Consider the following 22330-nt stretch of genomic DNA (forward strand, 5'->3'; position numbering starts at 1 on the left):
CCTGATGAGCTAATTGAAATAATGTATAAATATGTTTTATTTTATATTTTATACATATGATAAGTTTCAATCTTAGTAAAAGATTAGATTGAATAAAATGGAATAAAATAATTTGCTCTGTTGAATTTTGTTTACAACTTAACTAGTTACCTTGAAAATCAAATATCTCCACACTTATTATAATCAACCGACTATTTATTATATTAATATTTAAATACTTTCCACTCTCTAATTTTAATTATACTTTTAAGTGACATGAGAATTTTTTTAGTAAGTATAAACAAAAAAAAATCACTTTCAATATTTATATATTAGTTAATGATATTTAATTTTTTTATCGAGGTTAATTTAGCCAAGTAAAACAACATTTTGTGATCATTTTAAAATATTTTTTATGGTACAGATATTTTTAATCCTTGTAAGTAATTTTAAATACAACTTTTAAAAGAAAAATAAAGATACACAGAGTATTTTTAGCATATCGAAAGTATTTATTTGTTTGAAATGGCGTTATATTTCTTGTGCTATTTTGAAATTTTAGGAAAAGGCAACTTGCTCAAATGTAGATCTGAAACTTCAGCGCATCAACACTATTTACACAACAATGCAAATTAATCACACATTTGAAGAAGAAAAGGAATTAAAAGAACTCCATATTATTTTTTAGTTAAAATATGTTTTTCAAAAATACGATTAGATATTATTTTAATCCCAGAAAATTACAAAAATATTGGTTAGTTTTAAATTCAAATTAAGATAATTATATTTTTTGTACATAATTTAGTCAAGTAATATATTTCTTATATGATATAAATAATATAATTATATACACTATTTTACTTTTCAACCACTAACTTATTTTTAATATTTTGTTTTGTTTTAATAAAAATAATCACAATGCACTTAGAAACTTAAAATTTATTTTCTATATATTAATTATGATATTGTATTTTTATGATTAAAAATTATTTATTTTCTAATGTATTGTGAATATGGACTTTAGCTATAAAAATAGAAAATAAAACAATATTTATATTTTTAGAATTATTAATTATAATATATTAAAATTATATGTAATATTAAAAATATTATTGCTTTCATTTTTTTCCCTCATTTCATCTAGAACTAATATGAAGTAAGTTCTCTTAAAAAATAGTATATTCATTTATTAATTGTTTATGATATACTTAAAAAAATATAATTTTTATTTATTTTTAGTACGTATAATTATGAATTATGAGTGAATAAATATACTAATTATCTATGCAATGAGCTAGTATTTTGGACAAATATAACTCAATATTAATTAATATATCTACTAAGTTATATTGATTTTAATATTTAAAAAATATATATTAAAATGAGTGTATTTTAATTAAATTACAGCACTAAGAGATCCTATAATCATTATAGGTCCTCCGTGAGTGACCATTAATTTGAGAAAAAACGTTTGGTGTGTCCATTTTAAGTCTAACATCTCTTTTCATGCACCCCCCATAATTACTATGTGCACTCTTATATTAATGAAAAGACTAAAATATCCTTCATTGTACATCATGTTGTTGTTGTTGGCGCTTACATCTCTCCTTCCCATCGCGCTACACTATTCGGTCTGTTTGCTTTTGTGGATGTATTGTTTGCAGACAAAAAAGTGAGATGATATCAATTATTTAGATTCAGAGTTTTATGAGGAAGAAAAGAAGAAAATATACCTATGAACAATAAATATTTTCTTCCAAGAGATGTGGAGGGAAAGCCACGTAGCATCTCTTATTTCCGAATTTAGCCTCATTTATTCTAGTATTTCACATGGTCATAGTGCATCATTTGGTTTCACGTGGGCACAATACTTTTGAGATAACCCATGCATGCAGAGATAGATTCCTTGAAAAGGCATACAAAAATTATGAAGTTTTCCTTGACCAAGAGCTTGGTCTATGATGGTGATTTAGAAGGCACTAGGTCTGTGAATATCAACACAAGCAATGATCATGTGTGTCATGTTTATATAAAGTGTGAAAAGCAAAGAAGAAGGTTGGATATTTTTTCGTGAAGTGTAGCATGTGACATTTTTTAGAAGTATTCTTCTCAGCAAAGTTCTTCCTTCTCAAGTTCAGGTTCTTGTGCCTCCATTCCAGTTCAGATATACTTGTTTTCAATTCAGGTTTGGGCACACTCCTTTGTGTTCTATGTTGTCTTGTATTGTATTGGCATTGGAGTTGTTTTGTTTCGTTCTTTGTGTTTTTTTTTGTTATATTCAATTCATAAAAATATGTATGTTGTGCTTGTGCATTGATGGTTTTAATATGCATTGGTTTTTTATTTGTGAGGTTTATGGTTTACCTCCAAACAATCACTCACTCTGAACTTTTCTTCTTTATTCTCTCTCTTTTCCCATTTCACCTATCTCTACACCTTGTTACCTCTTTATGTAAATCGTTAAAGTTAAACTTCTTCTTTGACTAGCTGCTTTCTTCTCTCTGTCTCTTATGCAGTGTGTGCTTAGCTCATGCGGGGGTGTGGTTAGTTGGTGCTAGGGCTGTGTGAAAGTGGTTGTGAAGGTGTGCTTAGTACTGCAAAGTGTTATTAATACCAAGTGAGGTGTATTTAGTAGCTGTTGGGTGCAGGTTAGTCCTTGATCCAGGTATCGTAATTAATAATGTTGACAACATTTCTTTAAACCCTAAACAAAGGATAATTACTAATATTTTTACTGCCATTATTGGTTACAGGCAAAGCCTCCTACTATTAATAATAGAAATAAATTTATATATGAATAATTTTGTAATCTCTAAATTTGTATCTAATTTAGTTAATATAGTGACTAATTATTTTTTATCTCTAAATTTGGTTACTATTTAATGATTTTCTTGTCGTAAGTGAAAAATTAGGTTGTTTAGATTAGGGGAAAAAAAGTGAAAAAATATGAAAAATAATTAAAAAAACTATTTATAAATTGTTTGATGGAAAATAAAAAAGAAAAAGTTGAATTTCTCATTAAATAAAAGTTACATAAGTTACATGAATATGTACATAACCTTCACATAAATAACCATGTAATCAATAATACATAATTGAAAATGTCTCTTTGTTTCGTTTCCTAAAACTTGAAAATGTCTTATTCTTGAAAATGTCTTCTTGTCTCATGTGCACATAAATTTTATTCCAAAAACTTAAAATATAAACATAAATATAATGCAATAGTTTGTCCTCCATAGCTAAACTACTTGCCTTTTTACAAATGCAACCTTCACGACATACAATATTATATATTAATCGTAGTTAAGTTATTATGAAATGTCAAAAATACAAAAATTTTGGTCTTGATATTTCAAATTAACCTCACCAATTATCACAAAGTTTTACTTTAATATTGATTTTTGTAAACTTCACTACAAAAATCTCCATTACCAACCACTTTTAAATTTGAGTAAAACACTTTTATAATATTTTGATAGGAATTACTTCCTTGTGAAATAAATTGATCAAATCATTGGAAAGTTATGCATTAATGGAAGTGAAACCTAAGAAAGAAAAAAAATGAAAAATAGATATTTTTTATAGACAATTTGCATATTTCATTGTTTGATATATCCTATTACATAAACAATTGTGGTCTTAATTATGCTTAAAATTATAATTGTATCCATGTGACTTCCACCATCATTGTTTTTTAACTTTAATGATGTTGCATTAATTATCTCCTAAAAGCATCAACTTTGCGATTTTAGTATAAATTATAAGCTCAACATCAACCTTGCAATTTTAATATAAACATTTACAATAAAATCATTAAATAGAAACCAATTTTAAAGACAACAAATAATTAATTGCCATATTAACTAAATTATATACTATTTTAAAAACTGGAAAAATGTTGGTATTTAAATTATTTTTTATTATTGATAAATGGTTTCTAAATTAGTATTAAATTAACTACCAAGGTTTTAATTACAAACTTTAAAATCTAAATAATTGGTAGCTAAAACCTTAGTAACTAAAATTATATACCAATTTAGAAACTATTTATCACTAATAGAAATTAATTTAGATATCAATAATTTTTGTAGTCTCTAAAATAATATATAATTTAATCAATATAACAACTAATTATTTTTTGGTTTCTATTTAATGATTTTTCTAGTAGTGTAAATTATAAGTTAAACCACATGTTAAGGCATCAATCATACAAAATGAACATACATCATAGAAATAAAATGTACATTCAAGTTGGTCATTACATTAATGTAACTAAACTCGTACCACCTTGTAACTATTTTGACTAGATCGTCTTTTAAGTCACATTACAATAATGTTTATAAAAAATACATTACAAGTATAACTTAGAAGATATTTAAAATTTCTTTCACATTCATACTATACTAACAACCACCACTACTTTAACAAAAATTACTTTAACGCGTAAACTTTAATAGATAATTTAGTCCTAGATAGGGTGACAGGTTAAACAATTGTCTTATGTGACATTGGTTATTGCATAGAACTTCACAATATTCAAGAGTTACTTCTTGATCTTCTAAATTCATCCTCATCAACATTTTTCGTATATCAAATTCTGAATATTGAACAATTGAACTTTACCTCATGATATTAACTTGTTCATGCACAAAGTCATTTCACTTCTTAATTGCCACAACTTGTCCATTGAAAATAATAAACTAGCGTTTCACAAAACTTATGATGATTTCTTTGTCAATATATTATTGACTCCCAAGGTGTCAACTACATTATCTAACCTTATTATCAATTTCTCAAATTATGCATTTATAAAATCTACCATCAGTTATTTTTCTTGTTATGCTTCAACATGTTGAGGTTCCACTATAACAGATGGATTGAGATAAGCTTACATATGAATCCATCCATGGTAGAGAGGACAAAATGTCATTAAAAGCTCTCATGAAGACATCTTTAACGTGTCTTTCTTCAATCACAACATTCAAGTCCACAACTAAATTTTCACATCTCATATTTTGGTGGACTTACCTTTTCATTGCAAATTGTGTTTTGTAGCACAATCGAAAACCCATAATTATTCTAAAAGATCATAGTTTCTAATTTGCTATTTCATTCATTTTGTTGTCCATGGTTTTAGTATAATGAAAAAGAATGTTTTTATTAAAAGAAAAATCAAAATTATAATATAAAAATTTACATTGTACTTGAATTACCGTTACCAAAAAAAACCAACTCCTATAACACCTTTTTCTTAATATATTGTGATTGTTAATTTAATTATATTTTAATAAATTAAGAAGTATAAATATTATAAATTATTTCTAGTCATGCATAATTATTTTCTACAAGCTACTAATAAAATCAAAATATAAGATACAAAAATATACATAATTTTTATATTTTGCCTTAATACATATAAAGATTGAGTCATTTATTTTTTAATGTGAACCTAATAATGACATCCTTAAACATACTAGTTGCTTTTAATGTTTAAAATAAACAAATAAATACCTGATTCCTTGTGAATAATATTACAATTTTTCTTGATATGAATGAGATGCAATATTAACTCACACCTAGAAAATGATCTTGTTTAATACCAAAATCTCGAACATTACTTTCCTTATCATGCAAAATACTTAACATATGTAATCTATGGATAACAAAGCATAATATCACACATGTTGCATACACACTTGTAATTATTTTAGAACATATGTTATTAAATGCTTATTCAAACTTACAACATTATTGTCCATTATTTTCTTTTTCTATTTCCATATTTTTTTTATTTGCCATGTCACAATAAAATATCACATTTAGATAGTTGATTTACTTCTATAAGAAAAACATTTTATATCTTTACAAAATATAGATTATTAAGTACTTAAATGGAGAAAATAATTTCAACAATTAAGTAAGTATAATATCCTCCTCATTTACTAATAGGAGCATCCTAACATTTACCAATAATAATCACAATTATTAACTACACATAACATATATGAATCCATGTATTAAGTTCAATATTAATAACAAATACATGTATTAATCCACATCATCTCATAATTAATTAATCTTGTAAATAACATCTCATAATTAATTAATCTTGTAAATAACATCTCATAATTAATTAATCTTGTAAATAACAAGTAAACTCATTTAATATACATAGAGAAAAAGAGAGAGGAGAGAGAATTAATTATGCCTAAAAAGTCACATAATTAATTAACAAAGACAATAGGATGCTACAACATAGAGTAGATAACTAACATATGTTCTTCTTATAAAATCTAAGCTTCAAAATAAGGTAATTTTAACTATACAATGGAGTTTAAAGTGTTCAAACTAAGATTGCAACAATGATATCATGCATGTTATGACCCCACAAATGGTAAATGACAATAGTTTGGGAAAAGATGTAGAAGGCTTGAGAGAAGTCAACAACTACAACTATAATTGATTTTTGGTACTAACAATGAAAACTGAATCTAAATAATTCTTTTTTTCAGCTATAAGCTTAGAAGGAGTAAATAATATCAACATTTTCATATATAGTTTTTAACAAGAAGAATACAATAAAAATTTGATTCTAAAAAAGAGAATATGGAAAACAAATCACGGATAATGCGTATGTTTAAGTTGCAGAAAACATTTTAAACAAAACAAATAATTTAAACTAGTCTTCTTCTCAAATATCATATTGAAAGAATAATAAAACTTGATCAATGAATTCCACCATTTTATTCTCTCTTTTTTCTTCTCAAACCAACACAATAATCAAATATATCTCTTCCATCCTCTCTAAAAATGCATGAACAAAAACAAGGGGAAGAACAATAAATTAGGGATAAGAGTATGATAGAAAAGTTCAATATTTTTTAATCCTCATTTATTCATCATGTTTTTCGCCGAAAAATGTAATAACTAGTCCTAATCAATCATCAAGTATGTAGTTTAAGAAAAACCCCACATACCAAATTCAACCCTATTTACTGATTTTCTTAGAAAGCAGAAACTTGTTAGGTAATCGTTTATTTTTTCTTATGATAAAAGCTTTTCAAATTAGTTACTTTTTTCATAATTTTTATGTTTTGAAGTGATTCTTTAACATCGTTAATAAAACCGAAAAAAAAAAAAGAAATCTGTTTTAAGGTAAAGTATCTGTACTGCACCGACTCAACCAACAAGAAAAAGGAAAAAAAAAAGGGAAAGAGAAAACGCAATGCTTGTGTTGTGTCTGCAATGCATGCTGTTTCTCAACCCACCTATAAACCTCATTCCCTCCTTTTCAACACTCTCTGTTCATTCCTTTTCCAAATTTTCTTCAAAACCCTAACAAAAACCGCACAATCCCCTTCTTCCACGTTACCCTTCCGATTCCTCTCTCTCTTTTCTTTTCCTTCGTCTTTTCCACTCTCATTTTCAAGAGGAATTGCTTCCCCCACACTCTTGTTTGATGCAGTATTTCAGTTTAGCTTTGAAATTCCTTCTCAATCGATATTCTCCCCTCCGTGTTTCAATGATTCTCGATTTCGATAGTGTCTTGTCATATCATCCCTATGGGAATTTTTATGAATTGTTGTTAACTTCTTTCACGTAATCACTTATTGCATTGGTCGTTCCGTGATGGAGGATAATGAAGTCGTTGATGATCAGAACTCAGGGTGGTTCCAAGTTAAAAAGGTTTTTTTCCCCAAATATTTTAACTCGTTTGAGATGTATTTTATTATGACATTTTGATTTGTACTTGATGAGAGATAAAACTGAAGACACAAAAAGGAAATGTGTAAACCTTGTAAATTGTTATTTACTAATTCATGCATTCACAGTGGATGGATCAGTGATTTAGTATTCATATATTTGCTCTAACCTTTAATCTCATTTTGCAATTTGATTGCGCTAATTCTTATATATCATCATTAATCTCCTTTGGTTATATCCGAGTCTTGCACTGAAGATTATTTTCTTGTTTTTCTGCGTGGCTTGTTATACAAGTGTTACTTACACGTTCTAATTTTGTCGTTTGTTTCTTATCCAGAAGCACAGAAATACATCGAAATTCTCTTTGCAGAGCTGGGTGGGAGGATTTTCGGGGAAAAATGCCTCTAACTCTCTGCACACTCAGCATTGCATTACTAAAACCGATGACAATTCACGTAGCCAGCAGAAAAATAATCTTTCAAGGTCAGGGGAGAATTTTTCACAGAACCCTGCCTCTGGGAGTGCTGTGAGTTCTCTTGGTGAATCAAATGAAAAAGAGAGCACAAACTGTTTTAATACAGGTGTGGGTAGACATAATGCAGAAAGTCAGAACTCAACTGCATTAATTACTATGGATTCTCAAGGTAAACATGAGGAAATTAGGAAATTACAGCAAACTGATAAGCCTGACTTAGCCCAGAAAACAAGATGGGGTGATTTAGAGGAGGGGGGATTGGCACTGCCCCTTGAAAACATGATTGGAGTTGGGATCAAGTTTGGTAGTATTGGAGATGATAGTTTGCTTAGCTGTCGAAAGAATGGGAATATTCCTGAACCTTGTGATTCATATCATGCTCAAGAAAAAGACTTAATGGCGACTGCTATCATTGCAGAGGTTGCTTCTGATCAGATTCCTTTGATGAAACATGAAGTCGAAATACTTGGGGAGAATGGTAAAGATGTTAAGAATGTATCTTCGGAACATTTGAACAATCGACAAATGGTTGTGGAAAGAATTGGTCCAGAAGATGACATATTATATTGCGATAAGAACAATGATGAAGAGAATAAAACAACAACTGATAGTGCCATTAACAATGACATTCTGTCCACCAAAGATGCTGCCGAGGTCACAAATGAAGCACAGGCCTCCTCTATCAATTTGGTACGTGATAAAAAAAATTCTGAAGTGCCAGAACAAAATGGCAGCTTAAGTGAAACAGTTACTGCCCAAGGTACTGAGTCACAAGTGCCTGAAGTTGTCAATGATTCTGTGGTTTCTAGTGAAGTGGTTAGGGTTTCACACGATGGTAATGTGGAAAATGTTGTTTCAACCTCTCAAAATATGGGATCTCTTGAAGAAGGTGATTCCAATGAAAGCAAAGAAAGGTTTAGGCAGAGGCTTTGGTGCTTTCTGTTTGAGAATCTTAATAGGTCTGTGGATGAACTTTATCTTCTCTGTGAACTAGAATGTGATTTGGAGCAGATGAAAGAGGCAATTCTTGTTCTTGAGGAGTCTGCATCTGATTTTAGAGAGCTAATCACTAGAGTAGAGGAATTTGAAATGGTTAAAAAATCTTCTCAAATAATGGATGGAGTTCCTGTCATCTTGAAGAGTGATCACCGCAGGCCTCATGCTCTCTCATGGGAAGTATGTGTGTTCACATATTGTTGCTACTTATCTTCTTCCTTCCTTGGTTAGGTTGATATTTTGTTGTTCCAAGATACTAAATCATAAATTGTATATGTTGTTCATGACAACCATGGATCCTCTGTCAAAGAAAATAAAATTTATTCACCAATAATGAATTGAATTCTTTTGAAAAGTAATATTTTATCCGTTGTTAAGAAAATGTATATGATAACATGTTAGGTCCTTCAATTCTTAGAGTGGATGAATACTAAAGATAATTACACTTGCTATCATTGAATGTGTGGGACAAAGTGAGTGTAATTATGTGCATTTATGAAGAGTGGGGAATAATTATTCACTAATGACATTATATATAAATCATCCCTTTTCATTTTCTTCTTATTTTTCTTTAATCAATTGTGTTGAGGGCATAATGAAATAAGAAGTCTTGATATGTATCTGTAACTCTGTATAAATATGCATCTGTTTGGGTGATTGTATGCATATCTAAAGTTTCTGCTTTGTCTGATGGGCATGATAGAGAGTTAGGATCAAAATGAAATAAGCGTGAACTTACTCATCTTACACTCTCACAAGATCTATTCTCCACTGGATATTATTTCTTTATTTTACTTTTATAACTTCTGCATGATGAAATTCAAGTCATCCAAACTGGATTCACTCAACAATTTGTGTTAAACATTATTGTAGTTTAGACTATCAGTTATTGGTTTATTTGTGTCTTGGACTAAGAAAAAGATATAAATGAAGCATAACATTTTTTTTATTTAAGCATGAAATCCCTTATGATCTATACCTGTTTACTTGTTTGATTTCTGGTTTTTGAAGATGCTGGTTCATAAACTTCACAAATAAGACTATGAGTTTACCTGTTAGAAATCTGTACAATCTGGCTTTCTTATGTTCAAGATGTTTAGATGCTCTTTATTGATTCTAGGTCCGAAGGATGACAACTTCACCACACAGGGCAGATATACTATCTTCATCTCTCGAGGCTTTTAGAAAGATTCAACAAGAGCGTGTTATCTTGCAATCAGGTACCACGGAAAGTTCCACGTCTTTGACCTCTGAATCTATTGGCAATACAAACAAGTCTAGGTTCAATGATGGGACAAATGCTGCCAAATATTTGGTGACGAAGTCAAGAAAGCATGTTGGATCTTCAGATGAAAGACAAGGGAATCTGAATGAAAAAGAGCATATTATTGAAGGGGGAAAATCCTGTGACACGATCACAATGCAAAATGGATGTAACCCTCCAGAAAACATATTAAGTTCAGAAGTTAAGTTATCTAAATTATCTCCCTTGGAGAATTCTTCTGCTTCTACCACCACCAAGGGTAAGAGAGATCACCTTGGTTCTGGATCTGATAAGACTCTTTATAAGAAAGATAAAGCTACAATAGAAGGTGTTAATGAGAAACCCCCAAGATCCACAGATAATATGAGGAGGCAAATGGCAGTACCTGAAAAAGATAAGGAGAAAAGGAGTAGTGCCCCGGGAAAGTCTTTGAATGCTTGGAAGGAGAAGAGGAACTGGGAGGACATACTTTCATCTCCATTTCGTGTCTCTTCCCGCATGCCATATTCACCAAGCCTGGGCCGGAAAAGTGCTGAGCGTGTACGTACTCTGCATGATAAGCTAATGTCTCCTGAAAAAAAGAAGAAAACAACTTCAGACTTAAAAAGAGAAGCAGAAGAAAAGCATGCTCGTGCTATGAGAATCAGAAGTGAGTTAGAGAATGAAAGAGTCCAAAAGCTTCAACGAACATCGCAAAAATTAAATCGTGTCAACGAGTGGCATGCTGTTCGTCATATGAAGTTACGAGAGGGCATGTATGCCCGCCATCAACGCAGTGAATCTCGTCATGAAGCTTTTTTGGCTCAAGTGGTGAAGAGAGCTGGTGATGAAAGTAGCAAGGTAAATGAGGTTCGGTTTATTACTTCCTTAAATGAAGAGAATAAAAAATTGATTCTGCGTCAGAAACTTCATGAATCAGAGTTGAGGAGAGCTGAAAAGCTTCAAGTGCTAAAATCTAAGCAAAAGGAGGATTTGGCAAGAGAAGAAGCTGTTATAGAGCGTCGAAAACTCATTGAGGCTGAGAAGTTACAGCGCCTTGCTGAGATTCAGCGGAGAAAGGAGGAGGCTCAAGTAAGACGGGAAGAGGAAAGAAAAGCGTCAAGTGCAGCTCGGGAAGCAAGAGCTATTGAACAACTTAGGAGAAAGGAAGAAAGAGCCAAAGCTCAACAAGAGGAAGCTGAACTTTTGGCCCAGAAATTGGCAGAGAGACTTAATGAAAGTGAACAACGCCGTAAGATTTATCTGGAGCAAATTCGGGAGAGAGCAAATTTGAGGGATCAATCATCCCCTTTGTTGCGTAGATCATTAAATAAGGAAGGACAAGGTAGATCTACCCCTACAAACAGTGTTGATGATTCTCAAACAAACATTGTTTCTGGCGTTGGTTCTAGTCTTGGAATTGGCAATATCACATTGCAACACTCAATTAAGAGAAGAATCAAGAGAATTCGACAAAGGCTTATGGCTTTAAAGTACGAGTTTCTTGAGCCCCCTCTTGGTGGTGAAAGTGCTAGCCTGGGATATAGAGTAGCAGTTGGTGCTGCTAGAGCAAAAGTTGGTCGGTGGCTTCAAGAACTTCAAAGACTTAGGCAAGCAAGAAAAGAAGGGGCCACAAGTATAGGGCTAATAATTTCTGAAATGATCAAGGTATTTTTTTTTTGTTCACTGGTAACTATATCTCTCCTTATCAAAGGATATAAGTTTTTAATATGTTTCAAAGTTAAGAATGTTTCTGTGGGAAAATTTTGTATTCATTGATGTTTTGTATCTGCACCTTCGTATTTTGAATCCTGTGCTAATTAAAATAGCATTTTTTGGAGAGATCTTGTTTAGTCAGTCAGTGAATAAATATTAGTCTGGAAAAACTAGCTATTCTTGATGCTGTATTTGTTTTAGTTTTTTTTTTAATCGCCTGTTTTAGTTATTGCTTAGCTTTAGTTTGCTGTATTCTGGTTGATGCTTGCACATGGTCTCAACTGTTGGATCAGAAATCAGAAATCACTTAACTTGTTTTTTTTTTATCGGCAATAAAATCACTTAACTTGTATGGATAATTGTCCAACCAATCCTTGTTCCTGACTAAATGTTGAACCAAGTTCATTTTCCTTAGGAATATTTACAGTTTAAATGAGTGCATTCCCCCTTTTATATTGTGGAATTTATGGGTAGTAATTTTAATTTTCAATTCCTATTTTTTAACTTTATGTTAATTTATTTATTGATTATTATTTCTAGTATTTGGAAGGGAAGGATCCTGAGTTACAAGCATCTCGTCAAGCTGGACTACTTGATTTTATTGCTTCTGCCCTGCCTGCATCTCACACCTCAAAACCTGAAGCATGCCAGGTTATGTTGCACTTGTTAAAACTTCTGAGAGTTGTGCTATCTACACCTGCAAATAGGAGTTATTTCCTTGCACAGAATCTTCTGCCTCCAATTATCCCAATGCTTTCGGCAGCTCTCGAGAATTATATAAAGATTGCAGCATCTTTAGGTGTTCCTGGTAACTTCAGTTTGCCATCAACTAAAGCATCAGTTGAAAACTTTGAATCAATTTCTGAAATATTAAATAGTTTTTTGTGGACTGTTACTGCTATTTTTGGTCATATAAGCTCAGAAGAAAGACAACTTCAGATGCGGGATGGCTTACTGGAGTTACTGATTTCCTACCAAGTTATTCACAGGTTAAGAGATCTTTTTGCACTTCATGATAGGCCACAGATGGAAGGGTCAGCATTTCCTGGCCCTATTCTCTTAAGCATACAACTTTTGGTGGTTTTGACCTCTAGATCTGGAAGATTGAGTTATATTGACTGGGAATCTTCCCCTGTGATAATGGAACAGGAAATTGGTAGTGAAGGGGCTAAACTTGCAGATTCTGCACATTTTGTCGTGAGTAATTCCTGGGGAGATTACACTCCCTTATCAATGATCAATGGCAGCTCAGTTGTGCATTTACCTGATGTTCCTGAGGACAGACCATTGGATGAAATGATTAAGGTGAACAAGAATAATGAATCTATTTCTATTGGGAAGGATTCTGAATTGGAGCATGATAGTTCTGTTAAATTGAAAGTTGATGATATAGAAAAGATAGATCTAGATGAATCCAAGAGTGGGGATATGACTAATTTGTCTATTCCCCAAAAGGACGAGAAACATACAGTGGTAAATGTTGCAGTACAGAAAAACGAAAAAGTATCAAATTTGGGTCAGCCAGTAGTATTTCTTCTTTCAGCTATTTCTGAAACAGGACTTGTCAGTCTCCCTTCTCTTTTGACTGCTGTTCTTCTGCAGGCAAACAATAGATCATCCTCTGAACAGGTAGGTTTTCTACAACTGGCAAATTCATTCACAGAAGTTGTATTAATTTATTTTGAAGATCTTTATTGTGAAAAATCAGTAGATACTGATATTGGCCTGTTAAACAAAATGTTTTTTTCAGGGATAATTACTCAGGTTTATGTTCACAACGCAATCAATAATTGTCATTTATCCCCCAAACCCTACATGTTTTCTTTGTTTTTCTGGAGAATTTTGCCATTTGCAATTTGTCACATGTCTAATTATTTCCTTCTATTGAAAGGATTGCTTGTAATTGTCTGTCGTGTATATACAAGTATTCCTATTTATAATGAAAAGGATTTACAGTAATAAAGAAAAAAAGGAATAATTAAAATTATGAAATATTTGTTAAAATATTTCCTTATTTGATGTAATCAAATCATATATTTAACACCTTCAATTGCTCGTCTGTCCTTATAATAAGTAAATAAGTAACTATTATTATTTTTGTTGAGCTATGTCTAAGTTGAATAACTCCATTTTCTTCTAGGCCTCATATATCCTTCCGTCTAATTTTGAAGAGGTGGCAGCTGGAGTACTGAAGGTGCTGAACAATGTGGCTCTTTTGGATCTTGTATTTTTGCAGCGAATGCTGGTAAGGTTGCTGATTCTCCTTGTAATAATGATCTATTAAAGCAGCTGCATGTTAAATTAAGAACGCTAATGTGTTTGATTTTCTCTTTTTCCTGGTAGCGATTCTTGCTTATGTATTCCTATTTTCCTTATGCTGGTATACTTCCAGGCTAGGCCTGATTTGAAAATGGAAATTTTCCATTTGATGAGCTTCCTTCTTTCTCATTCTGCCATCAAGTGGAAATCTCCTACTGATCAGGTGAATTACCAACAACTTGACATTCTTTCATAATTCTTAAGTGATAAAATACTTGTGTTGCCTTGCTAAACCCAGCTTTCCTACATAATATTCATAATGGGGAAGAACCCCTTGCCTCAAGTCTTCATTTGGATGTACCTTTGCTAGAATGCCACAGTTACTAAAATGCCACAGTCTGCATTTTTTTCAGGTTGGTTCTCTTGTGCTTGAATCTCTATCTCTTCTTGGTCACTTTGCCTTGTTTCATCCGGGAAATCAGGCTGTCCTTCGATGGGGAAAGAGTCCCACCATCCTCCACAAGGTCTGAAACTCTAAATATTATTTAATTTTCATTTATTTCTTCTATTTATCAAGTTAATCTAATGTTCACCCATAAGAGGACAGGTTTGCGATCTACCATTCGTTTTCTTCAGTGACCCAGAGTTGATGCCGATCTTGGCTGGAACACTAGTTGCTGCTTGCTACGGGTGTGAGCAGAACAAGTTTGTAGTTCAGCAAGAACTGAGTGTTGACATGCTACTTTCCTTGCTAAGGTCTTGTAGGAATGCTGCTCCTGCAACTCAGCTTAATTCAACCTTAGACAATTCCACAACAGATGAATCGAGTGAATATAATCAATTAGCTACTGAAATTAAAAAACCGCATGTGGAAATTCCTGTAAAATGTGGCCGTTCCAATGGCAAAGGCACTCGGGCTTCCTTCGGAAAGAGTGGTGCTTCGGGAAATAACGTAAAAAATGGTAGAATAAGAAGCCAACGGGACGCTAAAACAACTAAGCATTCTGAAGAACTGGCTCCTAAGCACGGCGAGCCTTCGTATTTAATGTTGCACTGTAGATTTCTTCCCAGATTCATCGATAAAGTAGAGCAGTTCTTTTCATCGGAAATTGCTAACGGGGTTGATGAACTCTGAGGTTAAACATCGTGAACTCATTTTTGTTGGTAATGCACGGATCTTCACGCGTTAACTGAATATGTTCCTTTATACATGTTTCATACTGCTAATACAGCCACACCAACATTCAAAAAGCTGACTTCTCTGAAGATTAACCTGTCCGAGTTATAACCAAAGGCTTAGTCAATGCCAAAATTATTGTACTTTCTGAGAATATATTTTGTAGTATGAGTTGATGAGCATTTTTGTAATATATAAACTATAGAAAAGTGGCGGTTGATAACAGCCACCACTAATTACCACTGCTGTAATTATTTAGCTGATATGGTTCGGGGGTAACGACCTTGGCCATCTATTTGTCTTGTTTACTTCAAAGTTCAAACCTACCTTCTGAGTTATGGATTTTTTAAACCGGAATTTTATATGCATTCATGAAAACACTTTCGATTTTTCCAAATTCGGCAGCACACAGACGGAAAAATAAATAGTAAAGAAAAGGTAAGCTTGCGAGCTAGCTTTTTTGTATTCATGCAACTTGATTTATTTACTAATATAATCCACGTCTCTGCCTGCCCGTAAACGTGCCATTGTACCCTTCCTCTACGAGGAAAAAAAGGGGATAGCTTCAGTTTACGGGCGAAGTTTCTGTTCTGATATCTGATAATCCTCAATGTACCAAATACGTCTTTACAGCTAGAAATAAACCATGCAACTAAAACTGTTAACAAGTTGATGATAAAGGTTTATGTGCATGTGGGTGTAGTTAAAGGAAACGGAAAAGAGACAGAGACGATACTTTGCATCATCTAGAGGATGCTTGTAAAGTGTATTTTGCTTTGCTTGTCTGCATGCAGCTTTGGTCTCTGGCTGGAGGCTGCCTTATCTATAAGGCCTGCTCTCAGTTCATCTTCACACAATCAAACAGGTTGAAATTGTCAGTTCTATATCGAAAAGTCTACACAGATTTCAATTTTAAGGAATGGAAAATAGACTCCACCAAAGAAGGTACTTGGTTTCAGAAGTGCAAGTTGATATCCCATTTGTTGTTTATCTTACTTTGGATTTCTGTATGCTGTAATTTCGTTCTGAACTGTTTCTTATATCACCTTGGTTGTGAGCTGTTTATGTTTTACATACAAAAACTTCATTTTGGTTTCCTGCCAATTGTATCACTGAATAGGAACCAAAAATTTCTGGTCTCTATTTTAGAGTGTCATTTTCTGATTCCCATTCTCCAAAACATCATGGGTCAAGTGACAAGACTTTGAACTGGCTCCCAAGGATAACTTCTCATGATGACTATATAAGAGATGATGAGTACGTAACTTCAGTTGCAGCTACGGCATTTGCGATTCATTCTCTAGAAGAAGCAGAGTTACGTGGCTTGCAAAAAATGAGAAAGCGCCCCAAATCTTCGAGGCCTCAAACTGTGAGAAGAGAAGAGGATGGCATATCAAAGCGGCCAAGTAATGGTAATTATAACAGTATGCCTAACAATAAATGTATGTGGACTATTATAAAGTTTCACCACTAGCTGCTATGAAGAATTGCTATATTATGTGTACCAGGGGAAACTTCCATGAAAAGGTCACCAGGACAAGACCCTAGGACCAAAGAAACTGCTTTTCCTGTTAGACGTCCGAGTGGTACATCTTCTCCAAGACCTGTATCTCCTGCACTAGGGCATCCGATGCAGAAAGGGATTCCGTTACCACACAAAAATACTAAAACCAAACCAGAAACTTGTGGAAGTGCTCTGAAAAAAATTATTCAAAAGCAGTAATGCTAATTTCTTGAGCAGCTCATTCAATATTATTTATTTTTAATGAAAAACTGTTGCCTACGATGCAATGTGGTTCTCAAATAGGAATCTGGGTTTAGTTTTCTCTCATATTGTAGGTAAAATGTTTCAGGTATGAGATAATGAAGTCCAAAATTCTTTCCAGGGAGTTTGTGAAAACGATTCAGGCCAAAGTCCAGGTGGGAAGGGAAGAAGGTTTTCCTCAATTCTTGGAGATTTATTTTAAATTTGTTAATATAATCTCATTGGTGATGGAACAACAGGGAACAAGGAAAATGCAAAATTACCGGAGTAAGGTAATAAGGGAAGATATGGGAGCTAGAGCAGGGTTAGAAGGCAGAAGAAGAGAAGAGTCCCAGGCAAGAAAGAACTCAATCAAAAATCGAAAAACAAGCAAGGTCCCTGTGAAATGTTTGAGCTTCAATTGTTAGAAGGATATTGTTGTCTGGCATGGAAATAAGAACAGCTGTCAGCTAGTAAATGTAATTCGTGCTCAAACTATTTTTATTGATAAATAAAAATGCTTGCAAAATAAGCGAAACGTGCACAAGCTCATCAATTAGAAGTCAGCGTGCTTTTTTATTTATTTTGCCACCACTCCATTGTATTACCACCTTCCTATGATATAATCGGATCTTAAGTTTCTTTATATCCGCAAGCACTGGTTTCTTAATGAAACGACCAAACTGGGTGATCATTTCGAGGAGGCTTAAGGGATATTGCACGTATTCACAGATTAATAAAAAACATGTTTTATCCTTATAAAACTTGACAAATCAGTATCACAGAAATTTATTCTGTTATTCCTTCGTTTAGAGCTTGCGAATTTATACTAGTAACGATACCACCACATTTGAACGTGACACACGAGAAGCAAGAACTAGCAAGAGGAACATACTAATTCAGAAATTGAAACAACATCACGAATAATCCCAAATCCCTTGAAATATCTAAACAAGCCACCCCTTTTCAGTAGAATCTAAAACAATAAGAACAAGTAGTCCTCTGAACTCTCTACACTTTCTTTCTTCTTATATTTGGATTCCTTTTACGTTGCATTTGAAAATTATTTTAAAAGAAATACGAGTTTTACTTAAAATCCTTAACCATAAACTTCTTTTTTTTTGCGTCTTTTGATACTGGAAGTGTAATAAATCACGGATTCGAAGATAACGTGCAATATCTTCTTTTCACATCTCTCCTCTTCTCTTCAACTCCAGTAGAAATATTTTCTCAAGATCGTAATCCAAGCGAGAGAAAAAAGAGGTCCCAAAATCAAGTACAAGAATCTTACATAACTTGGCAATGGACGTGCAAAGTTGTGCCACTCAACACAAACCTAATGGAGTTAGCATAAGAGTTATCACGTAACCTGACATGACAATTCAGAGCAGGAATGCTATATCATTAACAACCAACAGCACACTCAACACACTCCAGAGAAATAGTCTTCTTCCTCAAATCTTAATGACATCAAAGGAAACAGTAAAACACCATTAACAACATTAGCCAAATAGTTACCCTTTCACAAAGGCCAAAGCTGAAGACCAAATACACAGTTATACGTATGTTGAAGTTGAATACACAAGAATCCTTAGGTAAGTCAACTTGTGCTTTCTTCCGCTGCAGTGACATCTCTAGGAGAATCAAGAGATATCACGGTTTCAAATGCACCAACGAGAGCCTTAACCTTGCTCTTCCTTAGTTCAGCAAGCATAATTGCGGTCTCTTCAATCACATTATTATACAAACCTGGATTTTGTTTCTTCCATCCCACATCTTGATGCTTCAAAACCACGTTCTCAGATCCTGATTTTGAACCCTCTATCTTGCTCTTATCTCCACCAACCTTCCTCCCAACAATAATTCTCTTTTTACCTCCTTCCACGGTTTTCAGTTTTCCTCTATGTTTCTCTGATTTTGTATTTGCAGCATTTACCTCACCACCACCTACTTTATTATCCTCAATGATACTTTTTCTTGCACCATTTATATCTCTTCGCATGTCATCACCAAGAATGCGTGCTGGCCTGAATTTGAGTCTCCTTGGAACGTTGTTGATCTGAGGCTGAAGTTCAATCACTTTTCCTCTCCTAAAAGTCAATTTCCGGGATGCAACACCAGTTTTATTGGTGAGCCCAACTTTTTTGCTCATTTTTGGTCTGATTTTGTAACCCATCTTCACATTTTCACCTTGATGATCATGTCCTCTTTTGTTGGACTTAAATTCAGCATTATTTTGCTTCCGAGGGGAAGACTTGGAAGTGAAAACAGATGAGGACGACGAAGATGATGGTGGTGATCGTGAAACACTGCGCGTTTTGTGCTGCATATTTACCTTCCCTTTGTCGGCCACAGATCTAAGGCCCTTCCTTGAAGACGCAAACGACGCAGGAGACATGCCATTTTTCTTATTCGTATGCTCCAAGCTTCTGTCCCCTGATGATGAAGATGAGGGTGAAGACAACTTACTTGCATCACAAGCTACAGTAGGGTCCTCAGATGAATTTGCAGTGTCAGGTTCGGTGACATCAAGGATTTTTTCTGATATGTTCTCATTGCTGGCTAGTTCAGGTTTGACTTTAACATTCTCAGGACGTTTCAGAGAATACTCTCTTGTCATATTCTTGGGACCTTTGGAATTCGTGTTTCGAGATTTCTTGACAATGCGTTTTGAAGACAATGGAATACTTGGTGAGTTTGATTTTTCCTTGCCTCCAGTTGAAGGTTTCCTAGTCTGTTTGCTTCTGTTTTCAGTTTCCTTTCTGCTGCTTGAACTAGGACTTTTGTTTTTTACCATTTCCCTTTCTGTTTCACTTTTGGAACATTCCTGTACTGGCAGAGATGGCTCGGCCTGTTCTTGCTTTAGGTCACTGTTATTATGCTCCAAGGAAACATGTGTTTCTTCAAAAGGTGGTGAGTTTTTGTCTGATGTAACTGTTTTTTCATATGTTACTACTTCCTTAATGTCAACTGGACTATTGGCCTTCTCAATTTTTGGTGTTTGAGAAGGCCTTGAACCGCTTCCTGATTTTTTTGTCTTTGCCAAAGAAGTCACATTCTCTTCTGGAACTTTGGTTTTCATTTCCTTTTTGGTAACCCTTTTCTGTGTTAGTCTCCGTGGTTTGGCTTCAACGGCATGTGGGATGCCATATTTGCAAAGATCATGGCAGGAACTTTTTGGACCACTGAGATAACGCGAAAGAATCTTGGGTGGAACATTTGTGATGGTTAATCTCCCATTAGAATTTTCTTTCACATCTTCAGGCTCAACTTTCTCAGACTTTAACTGGTTAAGAGTACTTTCCTCCGCCATCACTTTGATCCAGGATGAAGCAACAATTTCAGAGACCCCTGCAACAAATAAGAATCCATTTAGATATGTAGAGGAAAGGGAAGTATATGCTGGTCAAAATCAAAGCAACATGGAATGTGTATAACTTTTTTTCACCAATCTAGATCATTGGAATGGTGCAAAGGTTCTAGTTTCAGAACTTTGGGGACTACTAGGTAAGGGTGACTGGGTGGTGAAGCTAGGTTATCTTGATATACTCCGTTATTTTTTTCCAGAAATTACTTATGGAGAAACTCATTCAAAAATACCATAGTATATTACCTGTTCAGTTACCTGAAAACATTTCAAAGAAGAGAATTAAAAACTTGAATGTGCAAATAGCATGCCTAGCCTCCAACGAGAACTAGATCCACAGAACAAAGCCTTGAATGAAGGGTTACTTGCCATGCAGAATGAATGTACATTTTGTCAAAGAAGTTGTTACTTCACACAAAAACAGAGGTATTAATGACTTCCTATCAAGTAGATTTTATATACCAAAATAGGGGCAAAGAAACTCTAGCATGTTACTGAGATAATTACGTTGGTTGGTTCATTTTGTCAAGTGCTTGAGAATGGAGTGAATTTATGAAACAAAACAATGAAGTGTCACACCTTGAAGAATTTTGCCAACACTACCAGGAGATAGACAATAACCTTATTAGACAGTTTTACATTAATTAATACTTTTGTGCATCATTAACTCCATGAGTAGGTGATCGCACACAATATAATATCCATCTTTCAGTTCAATAATAAATTTTACGACATAAAAGTGTGAAATGAATTTCACTTTTGATACACAACCAATTATGTTAGGCTACCTCAAAGGGGAGTATATAGTTTGAAGGAAAGTCCAAACCAGGAAACAGATTGAAAATTTGGTTTCAAAAGGAAGAAAAATCTAGGTGTGCTACAAAAGCAGGATAATACATCACAAATTGATTCAGATTTCAGACCGAAAGTGAAACAGCATAACAGAACCACATGGATAGAGAAGACAAGAAGGAAAACAGAAATTAAATTAGAAACTGAACAAGATTATCTCAGACCCGTTAAACCCACGGTAATTATCTCTTAACCATGATGACTGTGATCTGATAAAAGGAGAGAATACAATAATCTCTTGAAACTTTGGATCCTATGACACATTCAAGATAATCATGATCATCATCACACAACTCATCCTTAATGGGATTGCCCTTGTGATTGATCATCATGGCATCCATTTAACGTGGAAAGGAAAAAGAAAATAAACAAAAGAAAGAGCCAGACACGACCATAGGAAAATTGTTTGAGGAGAAAACAAGTGGAAAAGTAGAGAAGAGATATTAATGCATGGTTGCATACCTTGGTTTAATAATCTGTGTGATTATTAATCTTAATAGAAAAGAATGGAAGAAAGAAGCTATGAAAGGAATGATCTGCAAATGTGAGTTATGAATGATTGGATTCAAACTCAAAAGGGTGGTGCAAGTGGTTGTAATTGATGAGGTGTTTTCCTGCAAACCAAAACAATGTGCCTTGTTGAGAAAAAAGTAACCTTAACCAAAAGAGAGAGTCCCACCACCCTGAGGAATAACACTCTGTCAACCAAACCACCCTAACCATGCAATATCATTGCATGGCCACACTGGACCATCCATGGAAGAAGGCACGTCAACATCCATCACAATTCACCATTTTCTTTCTATTCAAAACATTAT

The 22330-nt window shown here is 33.5% G+C and overlaps 3 protein-coding genes across 13 annotated transcripts; 2 read left to right on the forward strand and 1 right to left on the reverse strand.

Annotated features, from left to right (window-relative positions):
* The first annotated feature begins 7131 nt into the window (after positions 1-7131).
* On the forward strand, positions 7132-15875 carry LOC137807729 (uncharacterized). Of its 6 annotated transcripts, XM_068608502.1 has the most exons (9): positions 7161-7451; positions 7579-7665; positions 8021-9334; positions 10275-12065; positions 12654-13742; positions 14254-14358; positions 14506-14595; positions 14786-14896; positions 14980-15875. In XM_068608502.1, the coding sequence occupies exons 2-9, from the start codon at positions 7609-7611 to the stop codon at positions 15505-15507; spliced, it is 5085 nt and encodes a 1694-aa protein (XP_068464603.1). In that variant the 5' UTR covers positions 7161-7451; positions 7579-7608; the 3' UTR covers positions 15508-15875. The 6 variants fall into 6 exon arrangements, 2 of the variants coding, with proteins under 2 accessions (XP_068464602.1, XP_068464603.1); XR_011080590.1 differs by having other exon boundaries at positions 7132-7665; positions 14457-14595; XR_011080589.1 differs by having other exon boundaries at positions 7132-7665; positions 14770-14896.
* Positions 15876-15992: 117 nt separating this feature from the next.
* LOC137807731 (uncharacterized) lies at positions 15993-17928 on the forward strand. Its single transcript, XM_068608503.1, has 5 exons — positions 15993-16494; positions 16699-16961; positions 17058-17268; positions 17403-17469; positions 17554-17928. The coding sequence occupies exons 1-5, from the start codon at positions 16469-16471 to the stop codon at positions 17719-17721; spliced, it is 735 nt and encodes a 244-aa protein (XP_068464604.1). The 5' UTR covers positions 15993-16468; the 3' UTR covers positions 17722-17928.
* Positions 17929-18557: 629 nt separating this feature from the next.
* Positions 18558-22328, reverse strand: LOC137807732 (uncharacterized). 6 transcript variants are annotated; one of them, XM_068608509.1, is made up of 3 exons: positions 21030-21977; positions 20732-20918; positions 18558-20644 (listed from the first exon to the last, which is right to left on the reverse strand). In XM_068608509.1, exon 3 carries the CDS (start codon positions 20604-20606, stop codon positions 18894-18896), a length of 1713 nt encoding a protein of 570 aa, XP_068464610.1. In that variant the 5' UTR covers positions 20607-20644; positions 20732-20918; positions 21030-21977; the 3' UTR covers positions 18558-18893. The 6 variants fall into 6 exon arrangements, with proteins under 6 accessions (XP_068464610.1, XP_068464611.1, XP_068464606.1 ...); XM_068608510.1 differs by lacking the exons at positions 20732-20918; positions 21030-21977 and adding an exon at positions 22168-22328; XM_068608505.1 differs by lacking the exon at positions 20732-20918 and having other exon boundaries at positions 21975-22328.
* Positions 22329-22330: the final 2 nt, after the last annotated feature.

The sequence above is a fragment of the Phaseolus vulgaris genome, chromosome 3 (assembly GCF_000499845.2).
Source record: "Phaseolus vulgaris cultivar G19833 chromosome 3, P. vulgaris v2.0, whole genome shotgun sequence".
Taxonomy (NCBI): domain Eukaryota; kingdom Viridiplantae; phylum Streptophyta; class Magnoliopsida; order Fabales; family Fabaceae; genus Phaseolus; species Phaseolus vulgaris.

Bases quoted from the DNA above. Each gene is read 5' to 3' on its own strand.
- LOC137807729 (XM_068608501.1), top strand. From the start codon at position 7,609: ATGGAGGATAATGAAGTCGTTGATGATCAGAACTCAGGGTGGTTCCAA. The intron at 7,666-8,020 runs GTTTTTTTCCCC...TTTCTTATCCAG, and splicing joins GGTGGTTCCAAGTTAAAAAG to AAGCACAGAAATACATCGAA. The intron at 9,335-10,274 runs GTATGTGTGTTC...TATTGATTCTAG, and splicing joins CTCATGCTCTCTCATGGGAA to GTCCGAAGGATGACAACTTC.
- LOC137807731 (XM_068608503.1), top strand. From the start codon at position 16,469: ATGGAAAATAGACTCCACCAAAGAAG. The intron at 16,495-16,698 runs GTACTTGGTTTC...TCTCTATTTTAG, and splicing joins AATAGACTCCACCAAAGAAG to AGTGTCATTTTCTGATTCCC. The intron at 17,470-17,553 runs GTGGGAAGGGAA...ATGGAACAACAG, and splicing joins CGATTCAGGCCAAAGTCCAG to GGAACAAGGAAAATGCAAAA.